Source organism: Colletes latitarsis, chromosome 10, assembly GCF_051014445.1.
Source record: "Colletes latitarsis isolate SP2378_abdomen chromosome 10, iyColLati1, whole genome shotgun sequence".
Taxonomy (NCBI): domain Eukaryota; kingdom Metazoa; phylum Arthropoda; class Insecta; order Hymenoptera; family Colletidae; genus Colletes; species Colletes latitarsis.
The window spans coordinates 7,254,627-7,273,965 of record NC_135143.1 but is presented as its reverse complement, the minus strand read 5'-3'; the positions used below and the strand labels follow the sequence as shown (position 1 = coordinate 7,273,965).

General features: G+C 36.3%; 1 protein-coding gene across 3 annotated transcripts in view; it reads right to left on the bottom strand.

Moving 5' to 3' along the window:
- Positions 1-3,376: 3,376 nt before the first annotated feature.
- Awh (LIM/homeobox protein arrowhead) overlaps positions 3,377-19,339 on the bottom strand; it is a 47,460-nt gene continuing 31,497 nt past the window's right edge. Inside the window, exons 3-6 of one of the 3 annotated variants that reach the window (XM_076774268.1) lie at positions 7,963-8,180; positions 6,493-6,741; positions 4,563-4,736; positions 3,377-3,618 (exon numbers count right to left, since the gene is read on the bottom strand). In XM_076774268.1, the coding sequence (XP_076630383.1) occupies positions 3,512-3,618; positions 4,563-4,736; positions 6,493-6,741; positions 7,963-8,180 (748 nt within the window). In that variant the 3' untranslated portion in view covers positions 3,377-3,511. The remainder of the gene's footprint in view (positions 3,619-4,562; positions 4,737-6,492; positions 6,742-7,962; positions 8,181-19,339) is intronic. The other 2 variants (XM_076774270.1, XM_076774269.1) reach the window with 2 other exon arrangements.

Genomic DNA, 19,339 nt, shown 5'->3' with positions numbered 1-19,339 from the left:
CGGGATGTCTTGGAGGCATCGAACGACTCTCGTTTCTCGTTCACGCTAATCTTACTCGACCTTATACGTTTTATTAAAACGATAACCTGATTACATCAGGAAATTCCGCTTCGGGAAAGAAGGAAAATTATATTTATCGCTTCTTTGCCACCGCTGAAGGGATGTGACCGTTCGCGTGGCGATCACGCTCATGGGAGAAAATTCTAACATTATTTTAAACGCAAACATTCTGCTCGTACACCCTTAGGCCGTTTTATTTTTGATCACACTCTTTGCACCACTCTGATTATTACTTTCGTCGTTTTAAATTAAAGTTTCTCAACTCAAAATAACATTATATCGTGGGAGGTACTACTTTATAGTGCTGAAAGTACATATTTCGTTTGTTTTAAAAATTACATGATTCTCGTATGGTAACTCAACTTTAAAATAGCGAAGGATGATTCGTTAATAACGTTAGTATTTTTTATTCCTTATTTTTTAACTTTGTTTCTCATGTTTTAGAGGTAATTTGATCAATCCTATATTCACCTCGTTGATGGAGTTCCAAAAATTAGAGGGAAAAAGTAGCGAACATTAACGAGGGACTGTTGCATTTTCCGTACTTTTTCCTCAGTATGAAAACATACTATATTAGAAGGTGCATAAAACGATAATAATAATTTATATTTTACAATTCCACTATCGATGTTGACATTCCGTTTTCCTTTCGATTTCGAAACTTCAAATACATCGTCTTTCCGAAAGTACCGAATTTTGATTAGTTATTACTTATCTCCTTAACTGTGAAAGATGCATTTTCATAAATTATAAGTTAACAATTTTTTTATTCTGTTTATACAAATGCATTTAGAAATAATTAGTGAAAATTTCGCGATGATTTGCAATTCCAAAATGACGCCATATGGCTTAAAGAGGTAATTGCACGGAAGGAAAAGGAAATTCTACTTTTCATTTTCTACCTTGCCTCTGTCTCCTTTTCCATCTTTGACTGGAAATTAGAACGATTTTTGTGCAGTTATTTCGCTAAATAATTGGGCGTACTAATAATTTAAGTAAATATTAAAAGTTTAAATTATTTTTCTAGGGCAAAACGTTTTCATAATGCTTGCAAGTCTCTAAATCTCATAGAAACTAAGCCTGCGATGCAGAATTGAAATGTGAGGTTAAAAAACGTATTCAGAATATGCCAAGATAGATTCACACCACTTTTCCCCTCACGAAGTTTTGCTTTTAATTACAAATAATACCTTTTGTATCAAAAAATGTATCATCGAATAGAAAGTAGTTCGTACAATTATTTTTGTATAAAATTATATGTATACCTATGTGCACAATAATAATAGTAATATATTCGCTATTTTAATTTTAAGTTAGATCCAGATTTGTCAGAATGTACTCCTATGCGTGTAACTGATAATTTGGTTAACCAGTGTACGATGTCCCATGAGCGTGAACGCGACTTTAACGTCGATCGTTAGTGGGAATCAGCCTTCAGGAGGAAGTCGACGAAGAATTGGGTTCGCAACTCGCTTCCAGATCGGTGCACGCGGACTTGTTCATGCATAACATGGAACGTTGAAACTGTATTCACTTATTTATAATAAGCTTAACACCGAGTGCGAGAGAGCTGTGCTGCCATCCAGTCTTAAAAATTGGCGTCGTCTACGGTTTTGCTGATATCTTAATAGGTTAACAACGTTTGGGCGGATTTCGTTCTAAATCATACAAAACGTTCGGCATACTTCAGCAACATCCTTACGTACTACCGGAATGTATGAAATAGCTGTTACGAGTTATTGCATGTTGAACATTAATCCGTTGAAGCGCCGCAGCTTTCACCGCTGATTTGAATTTTTTGTACAACGTGTCCCTGGAATAGGGAGCCATGCTCGAAGAATGCATTTTACGATAAAAGAAATTGCTACAAAAGATATGCTTATTTTTATGGTTTTAACATTTTAAGGTAGTACGATAAATAAAATCGTTCTTGAAAAATGTGTGTAAAAGTTCTTGTGGTGGGGATAGCCTCTCGGTGTCCTTGAACGGCCATTACATTTTACTCCGACCGTCCATGGCAGGTAACAAAGAAACTTTGACTGTTCAAGATTTTGAGTGTGATTAAAAAATGTGGCTTAAAAATATACTTGTACCTCCTATTGTATTCTTTATTTATTGTTATTTGATATTTAATTACGAATACTATCTGTCACTTTCATAATAAACTTTAATAAATTATTAGGCCAAGCTTGAATGATATTTACGTGGTGGACAATTTATTCCAACTTGGGGAAGCATTGATCAATCTACTTTCATTTTTTTAAATATTCCTAAAGTTTGGCTCCCTATTTTAGGACCACCCTATGTATTTCGTCCAGCCTGCTCGAGCTTCGACTTTAAACACGTTTTATTTCATTCTTCGATAATTACCTGCGATAAATTGAAGCCAGATTCAATTATTTTAACGATTATCCGATGGATTCAATTATCTCATTTCAAGATTTATTTATATTGCACATCTGGTATGAAGTAAAACGAAGCAACGACTTTGTACAATTTAAATTAATTTACAATTTACTTCCTCGGGCCTTTTATAATTTCATCTAACGTTCGATAGCAGCGTAAATCTTATTTCAAAATTTACACCGCGGGTGTCGGTTCGGTACGAGACGAAATAATTATTTCGTAAATAATATGGTAGAACGAAATAATCGGGAGCAATAATGAGAAAATTAAATTACACGAAGTCGAATGAATTTTGCAAAAATCTCCTTTTCTTTTCTTTTTCTTTTCGGTAAAACGTTACGAGCGATCTAATAAATTACCTACCATCGAAAAACAAATTATCGTTCGAGTTAAATCCAAAAACAAAATGAATGCTCAGCGAAAGAGTCAGCACATTTTTTTTCTCGAACTAGCGCTTCAAAGGATTAATTAACGGAATAAATACTGTTGCAGAGTACGTATTAAATAGTTGGCAAAAATCATCGCTTCAGAAACGTGTCGTACGGTAAAAATACTTTGGAACCGAAACCGCAGAGCTATCCCAGCGAGCTTTTTCTCGTTTTGGACGTTCGTCGAGAGAACGGAAATTAAAAGTGGTTCCGTAAAGTTGGGCAAATTTTATTCGCGAGCAACAAATACAAATTCTCGCATTTCGTTTATAAATTTATTCGTGAATTAGAATCCGTAAACAGATATTTCGAAGCGACGTTCGGACGAGCGAGCCGCGAGGCAAAAGTTAATTTACGAATAAACCTGAAACTTTTATTTGTTGTTTGCAAATAAAATTTCTCACGACTTTGCTGTACTCTTGATTTTTTCTCCGGAAAAAGCTCGCGTAGCTCGAGCTTCGACCGCGACTCTGACGCTAAATTCCATCGACCTCGATTCAGATAAATTAAATTAAAAAAATCAACGCTTTCACCGAGAACGATTCATGGGCTGGAGAAACATATTCTTAACGCAATAAAGATTATTTACAATACGGCTAAATATCCAGCAGCGGCGATTAAACCTCGTTCGGCATCGACAACATCATCGAATCCTGCGAGAGTTCGTCCATCGATTGTTCCGAGCCTGAAGACAGAGTTGACGGAGTTGCGATAGAGAGTAGACCTTATCAAAGCAAAATTTTGTTTTTTCTTTCTGCACTAATTGATCAATGTCGATGTTGGTTGAAATTTTCACGCACGATTGCTTTCGAAAATACTGTCTCGCGTTAATACTTAATTGTAACGTTACTTACTATTATCAAACGTGAAATAAGACTTACTCTGTGTCACTTTTAATTATAAAAAATGGCGGAGTTAAAAGCAATTTGATTTTCGATTACAGATCTCTGAAAACTGTTGCAGTCGTAAAAAGATTGTTTATATTAAAAGCTGACGTTGAAATCATAATATTTTAGCCTCGTGGTAAACAAAATCAAAAGTATCGATTAAAAATGAGAACGAAGGAAAATATTACAACTGACTTGGGTCGTAATAAAATTAATCGAAAAACGTCAGAAATATTTAGACAACTAAATCATAAAAAACTCAACTGAAATATTCGTCAGAAGAACTGTTTGTGTCTATAAGTAAAACAAAGAACTAAAACTAATTCAAATTGCTTAAAAATTTAAATAATAATTGTGGCAAATGTGAAAACCATCTTCTTGATGTACGAGAAAATAAATAAAATTATAGTATGTGTGTCGAATTTGAATGAGACAAAAATACTAACTGAGAAATATGAAAAATTTGAATCCATATTTATTACTTTAATGATTATACTTAGGAAGATAGCTCGTATGAGAATAAATTCAAAGCACACAGTTTATTAACAGATCAAAAATAATGCTTTTATCAAATTGTTGATAATTGGGTGCACCTATCTTAATTAAAATTACCGGCAATTATCTACTTAGTTTTGCTTAGTTCGCGATAAAATTTTATCATTATTGCGTATACCGAGCAAGAAGGATATTCCGGTGAATTTTATTTTATTTTTCTCCAGCGATTTCATGCAATAGAAATAATTTCATCCAAAACATGCCGGAAGAGCCAAAGCTCTCTTACCGTGATTATGATAAATCGAAGGTGTGGGACTCTTGCACGTAGCTGGACTGAGCTGCGGCTGTTGATGGCTGTGATGGTGGTGCTGTTGATGTTGAAAGGAATAGGTCAGATGTAAATTGATGTGCCGACCGAAATCACCCGTAGACGCGTTAGAATTCGGAGGTGATTGATGAACTGTAACAGCAAATGATGTTTCTTGATTCGTAGCGACGATAATTGCCAATATCTCTAAGCGTAATACACGCAGATGAACAATCCCTTTCGTCGAATTTAAAAAGCATCTCCCGACTGACGATTTTTTCGTACAATTAAATTAATCTGTCCTTTACGCGTCACAGCGTTTTTACGATATTCGATGCACGAGATATATATATATGTTTTTCCATTACATTTAAATAAAATCCGTTTCAAATAGAAATATCTCACGCAAGCTGTAACTACTTACTTTTCGTACTACGTATTATATGCAGCAATAAACAACGATTTACTAAAAGAATTGGTAATTATTCGGAATAGGGGACACCTCACCGATTATGATAATTTTCAAGTATGTTATAGAACTTGACATTTTTTTTCAAGTTTTTCTTGTACATGTAACCACCGATCGGCTTTTGTTTTCGAGATATATGTATATGTTGAATTATGACTATACATACGCGTCAACAATCGCTTCTCTCTTGTTTTAGAAACACATTTGTGGCTCGCAGTAGTTTGATTTAAGTTGGATATTCGACAGTCGAAGTACCACCAAGACTGTATTAGTTTTTACGAATTATGTTAAGGTTGGGTTATCTTTCGCAAATATCTCGGAAACCAAAGTCGAGCAGTGGTTACACGTATAAGAAAAACATGTTCAAAACGTCGCACAGTGGGCAGTTTAAACGATCTAGATGGACAAATTTCTTAAGAAAAATGTTCATGAATTTTTTGTCGTTATCTATTTTTTTTATACATATTTACAGTTCTTAATGATAATATAAACGCATCGTAATATAATAATAATAATTATGGTGATGATGATGACGATAATGATATAGGATTTTGAAATTCTATTTTTTTTTTAACCTTTTGGCCAGATTAGTAAATCAATATATGTTCCTTAACACTAGAACTACCGAAATGATCAAAATGACCCATTCGTAATTTCTAATAAAATTTCTAATAAATTTTCTCGATTGAAATTTTGCAAACTTACAGTGGTTCTCTATTAGAAAATGAATATCCATTTATTTCCATTGTGTTATACATTTCTTAAAGTATCTATCGTTTTAATTCCGTTGATGCAAATAAGTACACCTTAAGTGTCGGTCGTTCTAGTGTTAAAGTAATTAAAGAATTATTACAGAATAAAACGGAAATCAAATTGTGTACTTAATTAAATTAAAAATTTTACAGAATCTTCCAGCATGACAAAGATATCTCTTTTAACAGCATGTACTGATGTAATAAATACAAACTAATAAATGTATAACAAACTAGATACTGCCTTTTCTATTAAATATTAAGCAAAAGTTATCACAGAACACAAAAAATATTTAATATTAATTTTTTTGGCATTAAAACTGTCCGTATAATATCAATGAATACAGTGTTATTTTACCTAGCAATCAAACGATTTTCATGAAGTTAGGCATTTTACAGTATATATGAAATATATTTATAGGATTTGGAGCTGTTTCGATAACATTAATATTTTCATTTTGGTCACCTAGATCTATGAAATTAGCCACTGTGCATCGAGTTCTATAATATATTTGAAAATTATCGAAATCGACGAGCAGGATCCTATTTCGAATAATTACCAAAAAATCCCTAGCGTCGATTCAGTTACATTTACTATAAATGGGAATAAAACGATCGAATCGAATTTCCGTCTCGCTAAATAGGTTCTTTTAGATAATTAGCTGAAAGAAACAAACGCAAGAAGTACCATGTTGCCCTTTCATTTTGCCCGTGTGCAGATGCTTCTTCTGCCTCGCCCTAGAATTCTGGAACCAAACCTGCGTAACTCTTTTGCTGAGCCCCGTGACATGCGCTATCCTCTCAAGATCTTGGCCGTCCGGATTGCTGTCCAGCTGGAAGTTCGCTTGAAGAACGGATAGCTGTTCCTCCGTGAACGTCGTTCGCACTCTCTTCGCCTTGTTACCGCTCTTGTGGCCGCTCTCGGAGTCACCGCCTTCTGCGAAAGTACCAATTAGGGGTGCCCCACCTTCCATTTGCCTCTCAAACCTAATCTCTATCTTTTCGTCCGCTTCCCATTCAACGAGTAAATAGCACATCGGTTACGGAAACGACCAACCAAAACGAATTATCATGCAAACGCTTCGATTTCGCGCGTAATAATTAACGATATTTTCGCTCGATAATTAAGCGGTAAGCAAGCTGAGTGGCACAACACGGACTATTCGCTGAGAATGCCTCTTTTATTGATTTCAAAATGCACTTTTAACGTGTGAAGTATTAATTTGATTAGCCATTGTACGTTCTCCTTTACCTAGGATTGATCTTTCTTTCAACCTACTATACAATACGATAGAGTTCAACTCTGGAAGAAAATTTAACGAATTCCCTTGGCAGGGAGACTTTTATCCCATAGAGAATGTTTTATCAATTTTAAAATACACTTTTAACACGTGTAAATAGTAATTTTATTAGCCATTGTATGTTCTCTTCAATCTGGGTCCCATCTTCCTTTCTCTCTACACTACAATATATCTACAACAGAGTTGATGAATTCTATCCCATAGAGATTCTTGCTTTTATCAATTTTAAAATATACTTTTAATATGTAGCAGTAGTAATTACATCAGTCATAGTATGTTCTCCTTAATCTAGAGCTAATCTTTTATTTCCTACTATACAATACAATAGAGTTTAACTCTGGAAGAAAATTTAACGAATTCTCTTGGCAGGGAGACTTTTATCCCATAGAGAATGTTTTATCAATTTTAAAATACACTTTTAACACGTGTAAGTAGTAATTTTATTAGCCATTGTGTGTTCTCTTCAATCTGGGTCCCATCTTCCTTTCTATCTACACTACAATATATCTACAACAGAGTTGATGAATTCTATCTCATAGAGATTCTTGCTTTTGTCAATTTTAAAATATACTTTTAATATGTAGCAGTAGTAATTACATTAGTCATAGTATGTTCTCCTTAATCTGAGGCTGATCTTTCTTTTTCCCTACTATACAATATGATACAATTCAACTTTAGTATCCTAACACTTAATGCGTTGTCTTGGCAACTTAATTTTAACCCCATTGAGACAACTTGTTTTATCAATTTTAAAATATACTTTTATTTTTCTTAATCATTTGTTTATATTTATATTCTTCTTAAATTGGGACTAATTTTTTTCCGACGTAGAATAGAACATATTTGCAGAGTCTTACCATCGGAAGAAGTGTTGTTGCCTTCGACGACGTCGAGATAGTGAGCTTTGCACAGTAGCCTGGCGTCTAGGAGGGCAAACTGTTCCCCGGTGGACAGCTGACGGGAACAAGCGTCGCAGGCAAAGCAAGCCAAGTGATAAACCCTCTCTCTGGCTCTCCTCACCCAATCCCCAGCACCCACGCTGCGCCCACATTTCGCACACTTTGCGCCAAAAGTTCTGGAAAATTAAAAACAGCCTACCTTTATATATATTTTGTACGTATTCCCAACGGAATTTCCTTAGATTTGCTTCAAACTAACCCAAGCGACGTCAAACCTTGCATTTATATCGAACCTACCAAAGCATTATTAGTTCATGAATGTTATGATGTGCTATTTCGTAAATATTATCTTCTTTAAATATGAAGAAACTTTATACAGGGAAAGTTCTACGAATAAAAAACAATTGAATTCGTTAATAAAGTTGGAGAAATGTAGTCACACCCAGAAAATATCATACAATATGTATCAACGAATATTTTAGGTAAGCTTAGTTACAGGATGTGGACTTTCAGTTTAATAAATTTGTGTAACTTCTACAAATAATAAAGGAAATACAAATTATGACGTATATTCGCCCGTACTTCCAACAGGACTCCCTCAAACTTGCTTCAAACTAGCCCAAACGGCGTTAAACCTTGTATTTGTATCGAATCATCCAAGGTAGTGTGACTCGTGAGTATTATAATGTGCTATGTCATACCTGTCCAAGGTAGACTGGCAACTTTGCTTCAATTTGAAGCAAATCAAACTAATCCAAACGACGTCAAACCCTGCATTTATATTGAACCTACCAGAGCATTATTGGTTCATGAATGTTATGATGTGCTATTTCGTAAATATTATCTCCTTTAAATATGAATTAACTTTATACAGGGAAAGTTCTACGAATAAAAAACAATTGAATTCGTCAATAAGGTTGGAGAAATGTACAGTTCCACGCAGAAAATATTGTACAATATGTATCGACGAATATTTTAAGCTTAATTTAAAGACTTTCAGTTTAATAAATTTACGAATAATAAAGAAAATACAAATTACTTTTTATTATATATACGTAACTAAAATTAAAATATAACGGGAATTTATTTCACGCTTAAAATCTATTTAAGTATTTATTACAAACAGTGTGACTTCGATTGACATAACTTTCGAGCAAATTAAAATATTCCAACGAAATTCGGCTTATTTATACTTTATTGTATGCACTTTCGCGCAGTACATAAACATTTGATAAAATACAACAGTAATCCGCAGGAAAAAATGTTCAAACGCTACCTTACTTTTCAGTATGTTACAATGTCGCAGTCTCTTAATTCTGTTTGCAGAAACTCACGGGGTAAATTTCATAGTTTTTCCAACGCGGAGACTGTGACTAACGATACCGTCCTGCGCAGGAAAATCAGACGCGGTCATAAAGAATTTACACGCACGCAGCACGCGGCCACCTGCGGCAATAGCGCCAATAAATTTTACGATGGAAGCTCGGAGAAGGATTTAGCTTCCAAGGCATTCTCGCCTCTAACAAATGTATCCGGCGAACAGCGTTTAACGCAGACGATTCCCATCCCTACGCGCGTGTGCGCGTATTGAGGTGTCGATAAGCCAACTATCGAGAGGTCCTCTCGCGAGGAAAACGCAAAGTTCCCGCGGATTTCCTGGTGTGGAATCTACTACTCCCTAGCGCTATTAGTAATCGCCAGCCTACGCGATTAATGAAGCGTTGAATCGGACGCTCGCGTGAGTAGCTGCGATATCAATTATTATTGTGGAACAATTTTTCCTACAATGCAAGAATGTGTCCCATAAACGGTGGTGAAAACACTAACGTGGCGGTTCTAAATCAAAAAATGAATCGAAAATGTAGTGTAAAATTTTTCAATTCGAGGCTTTGTTTTCGAGGAATGCAAATTTGGAAATTTGTGGAGCACGTATTGGATTGTCTCGATACAACAGACTCTGTCAGAGCATTCTGGTACTTTGAATTTTGAGAAAAGAATAATATAAAGCAATATCGTTTGTATTGGACTGCATTGTATTGCATTTGAACTTATTTAGAAGATTATGTGTGCATAAAAATGGACAATATTTTGAGGAATATCTTAGGTAATAATGTTATAACAAGTTAATAGAATTCTGTTCTATTAATCTATTCCAAAGAAATATGGGAAATCAAAACATTCTGCTTGAGCCATATCCAACATGTTTTCAAAGTCGTTTTTGTCTTCAAACCAATGCCTCGCATGAACAAATTTTATTCTACATTTTCGATTCATATTTTCGCTACGTATAAAACAAAATTATTTTCAAGAATTACCATAAATCACTATGCAAACAAATAAGATTTAAGAAAAGGAACGTTTTTAATAATTCTAAAGAAGTAATTGTTCATGAAATAGTACATAATAACGGACCGTCGATTCAAAAAAATTCTTAAATTAACCTAGAAATAAAATTCACAAATATGGTGAATCGTAAGTAATTAATACTTTGATTGATAACTAAAGTCTCAAATTTTTAAATCAAAGTTTTCTCCTGAAAAACTAGATTCTTGACAGTAACACTGTTTTCTGCAAAGATTCCATTGCTTTCTAACGTTGAGAAAATTTTCTTTTCATTGGAGTGAACCGAAAGTGCCGCCATTTTGGTACACTGTTAGCTACATCTTACGCCCCCTTGTGAGCTGAATTTCAGAAACGCAGGACCGAAGCGTTAATCATTTATTATCGTGCACTCGGTATCGTGGAATAAAATCACAAAGACGAAAACGGAAGGCATCGCACGGAAAAAGAGATTGTTCGAGCGCCAAAAGTGTTGCCCTTTGATATTCGCACCGGCCTCCGCCACGAGCGATTATCGGCGTAGGCAATGCCGCGGCCATGAGCCTGATCGCGTGAATGGTCGCAGAAATAATTCGTACTTCCAATGAGAGAGCACTCCGCCGCGCTCTTAGATAAGGCGTCGCGCACGAACGCGCGTTTACCTGGAAGGAGGCGAGGGTATGTCGTCCCCGTGGCAAATAAACGACTCCTGGACCCCGAAGCGCGAGCTGCGACTCCGAAGAGTATGTTTGCGTGTATGTAAACTTGCGCAGCGGAGCACGTCGCGCCGCTGGAAGAGGGATACAAGGGAAAAAAGAACGAGAGATAGCCGCGGTGGAGAAAAGGAGCAAACGGACGATACGATAAGGGGGAAGTGGAAGAAAGGATAGAAAAAGGGGAGAGAAAGAGCTGAGACCACGGATGAAAAGGTGGAAAGTGACGAGTAAACGCGGAGAAACATAGAGTAACTCATGAATTGATCACGTGGTAGCATAGTTTATAGTAGTTTTCCCAACAAGTTTTCCTGAACGCTTCATATTTATATGAAGCTGTTATGAGAAGGTGGAAAGTGAGAAGTAAACGCGAAGAAACATGGAGTAACTCACGAATTGATTACGTGCTAGCATAGTTTGTAGTAGTTTTCCCTAGAAGTTTTCCTGAACGCTTCATATTTATATGAAGCTATTATGAGAAGGTGGAAAGTGACGAGTAAACGCGAAGAAACATAGAGTAACTCACGAATTGATTACGTGGTAGCATAGTTTATAGCAGAAATGCCAGAAAGGTACCGAAGGTGCTCTCTCACACTATGTCAGATCACGCGTACGTGAGCTCGTGGAGTTTCGGAAACCCGACAAAGGCAAAATGACGCATGCCCTCTTTCTCGATTCTCCGAAGTTGCCCGAAGTAAGTTCGGACAGTCTCGTGGGAGTCGAGAGAGAAAGGCTCACACTTCCCTTCTCGCTCTTGAACAACTAATATCCGACCTCCCATCAACAGGTCTCCACTGGCCTCTGCTGACCGCTGCTGACCACTCCTGGAATTTTTGACAACGTATAACGATTACGACTGGCTACTGTTAGCCTCCCCCAGCCTCTGCTGGCCTCTGCTGACAACTGCCTATATTTCTGACAACGTAAAACGATTACTACTGGCTACTGCTACCCTCTGCTGACCTCTGCCAGCATCTCCCGACCTAAACTGGTCTCTGTCAACATCTCCCGACGTCAGCTGACCATCGCTGACCACTGCTGACCGTTGCTGACAACTTGTGACATGATGTAATATAATATAATATGTTTATATGTATTAAAGTTTTGTATAATGTAAATCTATGACAATAAATGATATAATTTCAAAGAATTCTATGTATTCTCATCATTTTTTATCCCTCTTTCCCTCTCCAAATTAGCTCTTTAAAATTTCTCTTATATAGCAATAGCTCTTTAAAATTTCTCCGGCCGGAATTTTTCGGCAAAAATATTACATAATATTACGTAACATTACGTAATAGGTCTTTAGAATTTTTTGCGGCCGGAATTTTTCGGCAAAAATTACGTAATATTACGTAATAGCTCTTTAAAATTTTTATCGAAAAATTCAGGCCGGAATTTTTGCCGTTGCCTGAAGCTTCTTGGAAATTTCAGGGATTCCGAGAAGTTTCAGGGACGCCGGTAAGTTCCAGGGATTCTGAGAATTTTCAGGAATTCTTAGAAATTACGTCATTTCCAGGAATTCGCAAAAATGCCTGACGGCGGGAAATTTGAAATCTTTCCGGGGAATTTACAAAATTTTAAAAGATTCGGAGTGTCTTATAACTAAGGGAATGATTTCGATAGGAAAAGAAGGGTAGAAATGATGAGAATACATAGAATTCTTTGAAATTATATCATTTATTGCCATAGATTTACATTATACAACACTTTAATACATATGAACATATTATATTATATTACATCGTGTCACAATTTGTAAGCAACGGTCAGCAGTGGTCAGCGATGGTCAGCTGACGTCGGGAGATGTTGGCAGAGGTCAGCAGAGGGTGGCAGTAGCCAGTAGTAATCATTGTACGTTGCCAGAAATATAAACGGTGGTCAGCAGTGGTCAGCAGCGGTCAGCAGAGATCACCAGGGGCGAATAGTAGCAAGTAGTAAGCGTTATATGTTGTCAGAAGTATTAGAGGTGGTCAGCAGCGGTCAGCAGAGACGAGCAGAGGCATGCAGTGGCAAGCAGAGATCACCAGGGGCGAATAGTAGCAAGTAGTAAGCGTTATACGATATCAGAAGCATCAGGGGTGGTCAGCAGTGTACAGCAGAGGCCAGCAGAGGCATGCAAAGGCAAGCAGAAACCTGCAAAGGCAAGCAGAGACTTGTAGGGGCATGCAGTAGTAAGTATTAATCGTTATACATTATCAGAAATACCTGCAGTGGTCAGTAGCATTCGGCAGAGGCCAGGAAAGTTCAGCAGAGACAAGCACACGCTGACAGAGATCAGCAAAGACCAACAGAGGTTAGCAGAAGTCAGTAGTAAACGTTATAGGTTGTCAGAAATATAAGCGATGGTCAGCAGAGTCCAACAGAGGCAAGCAGTAATCAGGAGCAGTCAGTAATAGTCGCTGTATGGTGTCAAAAGTTGTCGGGAGTTCTGTACTTTTGTCAGCACTGGTCATCAGAGGTCATCAGAGGCAAATAGAAACCAGGAGTAATTTGCAGAGTTCAGTAATGAACTCTAGGAAAGGCAAGTAAAAATACTTGGGCAGTCGAGATTCTGAATCGTATGCCGTAGACGGGAGGTCGGATTTAAGTTGTTAAGAGCGAGACGGCAAATGTGAGCCTTTCTCTCTCGACTCTCATGAGGCTGTCCGAAATTACTTCGGGCAACTTCGGAGAATCGAGAAAGAGAGCATGCGTCAGTTTGCCTTTGTCGACTTTCCGAAACTCTAGGAGCTCACGTACGCGTGACCTGGTATGTGTGAGTAGGGCACCGGGTACTGAATCTGGCATCTCTGATTTATAGTAGTTTTCCCAACAAGGCTTCTTAGAGCACTTAATATTTGAACAAAGCTATTATGAAAAGCAACAAATAAACATGAAGAAATATAGAGCAACTCATGAATTGATTACGTGGTGGCATAGTTTCTGGACTTCTTCGTTAGAAAATTTCCTAGAACACGTAGTATTTCAACAAAACTATTTAAATTTGTTATTTTTGTATTATTTATTTATTTAATCCTTGCCTAGTAGGCTTAAGATGACTTTTTGTTTACATGTTTACTCATTCTATATAGTGAAGTGTAATTGCCCATGCTTTCTTAATCCTGTGCTATTTAAATTGTTTATTTGCACTTGCTTTTGATGCTGAAACATCCAACTTATTGGTGTTATTTTTCGAATCTATCTATTATCTAGTACTATTTGGGGTCGAGATGATGGCACACTACCTATAAACTAAACGACGCAAGAGGCAAGGAGTATCCACATAATTCCTTCCAGTTCTTAGGTTCTTGGTTATTATTGGGTAAGTCGATCATGAATCGAGCCTCTAAAGTTAAGAATCAGGGTCAAGCCAAGAACCTAAACAGTGGAGGGGGTTAGGAGAAGCATACGTATGATTCCCTTTGTATCTTGCATCGTTTAGTTTGTGGGTAGCGTGTCAAAATCTCGTCTTCTAATAGTAGTATCTAAATTATTTCATAGTGCACTCGATAAATTTTAGATCCTCACGATGTAAAACATGTAAAAATGAAAACAAGACGTTGCCGATTTTGAAAAAGCAAATTAAAATGTGTCATCCTCTTGGGAAAATTTCTTTAAAATGTAATTAGCCTTGAACAATACAAATGACTTGTTGAAAGTATGTCCAAAAAAATTAAAGTTAAGGATGAATTATAAATTACACTTATAAAGAATTATAAGTATCAAAGTTATTTGATGTTAAGTCACATTCTACATTGTATGCAGGTTACAGTCTGATTAAATGGAAAGTATAATGCAGGTGGCTGTAAAAACAGTTGTTTGATATCACATTTTGATTGAAGAAATAATCAAATATTTTCTCTTCGCAATAATAGTGTAAGAATAATAATAAAGGATGTACACAAAAATTTTAAAATATTTTTAACATGAAGCATTTATACTGATGACATCCACGTCTCATTCTTGTGAATTTTGCATCAACCGAGTAGAACTAATTTCCGATAGAATTACGAATGAAAATAGTAAAAATCACAGAGTTTGTTCGTTGTTCTTGTATTGTTTCTTCGTAGACAACTACAGGAGTTCGTGGGAGTATAGGAAGGACCAAGTGGCTGCGAAACATGCGCTACCGGAGATCACTTTCCAAGACGAGACAGGCAAGTTTCTCTTCCTTCGACTCTTCTCGGCACCACCGAGCTTCTCTTCTTTTCTGGAGGCGCTTTCTAATACAATTCCTCACTTCCTCACTTCCTCACTTCTAATACAATTCCTCTCACCTAGGTGTTCTCCATGGCTTACTTCGTTGATCTTTAACACTTTCTCCATTTTTTAGACTTCTTTCTTGCTATTGCCAGTCGTTCGAATTTTATTTATGAGTTGTCAAATAATTATCATCGATGATGGAAAAATCATGTATGCAGATATATTCGCGCAACAATTATTTTGCACTATTCAATCGTTCAAACTTTGTTTAAAAATTCATTAGAAATAATGAACCTCGACAATGCATATAAAGTATCCTAAAAATTGCACAATATAATTCGTAAAATTTAGGTGCAATTTATTCTTACGGTATAAGTCCTATTCTAATCAATTGTTTCAAACAGTAATTGCGTTTTTCCTTGATAGTTGATAATACATCTCTTGCAATGTAATCAACTTCATTTTAAATGATAAATTCACTGTATATCTTGATAAGTAATGATTTAAACTTGTTTCAGAAAACAAAATACAATTTCAATCAGAATAAAATAAATCTGCAATTCACTCGACGTCAAATTTGACAAAAAAGATAATAATAAAATTCATATCGCAAGCTAAAATTGAATAGCAGTCGCTGTTTACTGCCAAATTTAATTACCTAAATTAAATAGGATCCCGGTACTGTCCATTTAACGAAAGTAAAACTTTCCGTTTCTCGCCTCTAAAACAACGAAATTCTGCGCCCCTTTTCCGTCGAGGCTTCACTTCAAACCGACCAGTCGGAAAGTTCGTGCTCGGTCGCGAATCTCTCGAGCCCACGGGTTGTTTTTCAATCGTCTACGAAGTTACCAGGAATCGAAACTCGCGAGAGTCCAGCCAGCCCTTCGGTTACCCCCAGGTTCTTGGCTCGAAAAAGCGCTGGGAGCTACGCCGGTGTAAACGGTAGCCGTGTAGCGGCAAGACACGAGCATGGTACACGACACACGCACGCACGGCCAGATGAATGGCTCGAAAGGTGGGTGTTATGGGTGCACCAAGAGGAGCACCCGGAGATGCATCCACTGGCAACGACAAGCAGAAGCACGACGGTGGCTTCACGGCCGAGTCCGGTGTGGTCGGTTGTGTGCGCCGCGACCGGTAATTAAACAACGACTAGTGGCCATTAGCCCATTATCATATTCATGAACACGGAAAGTGCATCCCGATTCCTCGTCCGGTTCCTCCGGCGACGATCGAGCTAGCTGTTTATACGGGCTGTGTTCAGGAACCCCCTCGCCCCGCCCGCGTCCAGACACCCGAAGATATCTTATGGGGCCACGCGACTACCCCGGTGGCCCCACCGCCCCATTCCAGACGCTCAAAGTACGGGGTACTGCTCGCTAGATCCACGACTATTTAGCACGCTGTTCGGTTGCATCTCGCGACAACTGCTCGCGGGATTAAGAGGACATTCTACGGCGGGAGCGAGGAGATATTTGCACGGTTAGTATCAGGGTAGCTAATGGAGTTGATTGTTTCGTACTCAGTTTACCCAGGGAGGGAGGGGGCAGAGGGATAGAGGTTGGAAATAATTTACTCGGTATGATGCTAGGGGATTGAGAGAATACGAATGTATTGAAAAGGTTTCATCTTTTTATATAATTATAATTAAATTCTTGGGAGCGAAATGTTAAGGTGTGCCAAAGTAGGGTGAACTAACGCCGGACGATAGTAACGTGGTAAATGTCTTAAAATGTATAGCAGATAGTAACACAAATTTTGGATATACAGAGGCTTTCGAAATCGATCGAGTACTTTCCTTTATTGTATTTTTTATTTTGTTGGAGAATAATAATCTATTTCTATGTGTACGTCATTGTACCACAATACTCACAAGGAAATGACACGAATTGTGGAATTGAAAAGTGGGATTCGATGAAACTATAAATTTTCCAGAGTTTATTTGTTAAATCAACAGGCTTCGATCGTTTCCAAAGTTAAAGCTAATCTTACGGATGACCTTATTATATTCCAACAAACAGCTTCAATCGTAAATATTTCGATAACCATTGATAGGCTGCGGATGTTTATGCATTTATAGGAAATTTTAATTCTCAAAAAAATACAGAATGCACTCAATATGCAAAAATATAAGAAATACTTTAAATAAGATACGAATTATTATATTTAGGGGTCAAAAGAACCCTCTATGAAGCTCCTATTTTATTAATTCTATTAATAAAAATAAGAATTTGCATAAAGATCCGCAGTCTAACCATTGAGTATCTGCACCCATAATGATATAGTATATTCGTGAATAGAATAACTACATCTACGAATATGCAAAGTTTCGATAAAATCTAAGCCAGTTGAAGGCCTTGACCTTTGCTTGAAAGACGCGAATTGTTCGATTTCGATTTTACTATGCTTTTGCAAAATAATAGTAAACTGCTCCCTTTTGGTGTATATAAAATATAAGCTGTAGATACTCGACACTTTTTAAGATGTAATTAATTAAATTTATAAAGGGACGCTTGTAAGTTAACTTTGTGTAATCCCATCGCCTGCTCACAGGGTGTCTCATAAAATTTAATATTAGTTTCGTATTGGAAGAAAATATGTACCAAGTAGGAGTTTATTGATGTTGCAACACTATAGCAATTAGAAAAATTGTCTTCACCAAAGTTTAATGATGTAAAATGTAATTTCTGATTATACATGTACATTTTTGAAAAAGTATTTGATGTATCTTGAAGCGTTAATACAAAAAAATATAAAACATATTGAATATAGTATTTATTAGAGTAATAATTAAACAATAGATGTTGGATGTAATCAATCTAATAATGTTGTCAAATTAAGGGAACCAGAGTAGTAAAATTCATATATCTGTATTGACAACAACTCTAAAATTTTATCTAACAAGTATTAGATATTATGTAAATATTATAAGTAATATTATAAATAAATATTATGTAATTAAAAGAAATGTAATTAAGTAAGAAATTCATTGTGGCATACTATTGGTTGAGTCTTAAGAAAGAGGCAGACAATGATTTTCAAAACTTGCAAATATGACATTATAAATTAAAATCTTGGTCTCCAGTTTACATATTTAATTTTGTAAATTAGATTGTCATATTTGTGGATTTTGAAAATCCATTCATTCACTATTCTTTCCGAACGGAATAGTAGAACCGTAAATTGCTCATTGAAACAGTTTGACAAATTAAAAAATATAGATTTACAAAGTGTGTCAAACCTAAAGTTGCAATTGGTAGAATGCGTGTCGTTAATGTCATTTTACCATTTGGAAATCTCGTGCCTTTCGTGCATCCGTGGTAGTATGGACAAATTGTGTGCCATCAAGTATGCTAATAAAGCATGTACATTGACTAACGAACAATTTTGTACAGGGTGGCCAGGAAGAGAAGCGAAGCCAGGTAGAATACGATTCACCGTTTCAACACAAGTCGAAAATAGATGAAAACTTTTTCATATAACTCATAAGAGCAGGCAGATATTTTACGAAATATTAATTTCCTAAACATTATATTCTAATACTTTTTTACTCAGAATATTTCGAGGAATTTATGCGAATAAAAAGAAGATTTTACAAAGAGCACTCTTTGGTACATTCATAGTCAACAAAGAGTCTAAAAATAACATGTATAAAGTTTAAAATATCGTTATTAAAATAAATTTTCAGCAACTAGAATGAACTGAGACGTCTTTTGATTTATTTTTGAATGTCAGCTTTAAATTGAATTAAAATGAATTCCGTTTGTAGGATTATAAACAATAAATGCTTTAATTAAATATGTAGTTTCGCACGATACAAACACAATCTCGTATTATTATTAATATAATTTAGAGGCAATGCACCATCGTAAATTCATGAAACAATGAACAGTGAATTTTTACGCGGATAGACGGCGACCATAAAATACGTACGCGTATTTTAATCCTATTGTTTGTTAGCGGGGTAGTAATTCGCTCCTTGTAACAGGAACTTCTTCGTCAACGCCCACGCCAATGTCTAGGAAGGGATTTGAATTTTGAGCGAGCTGATTTCGATTGTGAGATTCTTTTACCACTGTCGTAGATCCAATCTCAAGGAAGCTCGAGATATGCATTCC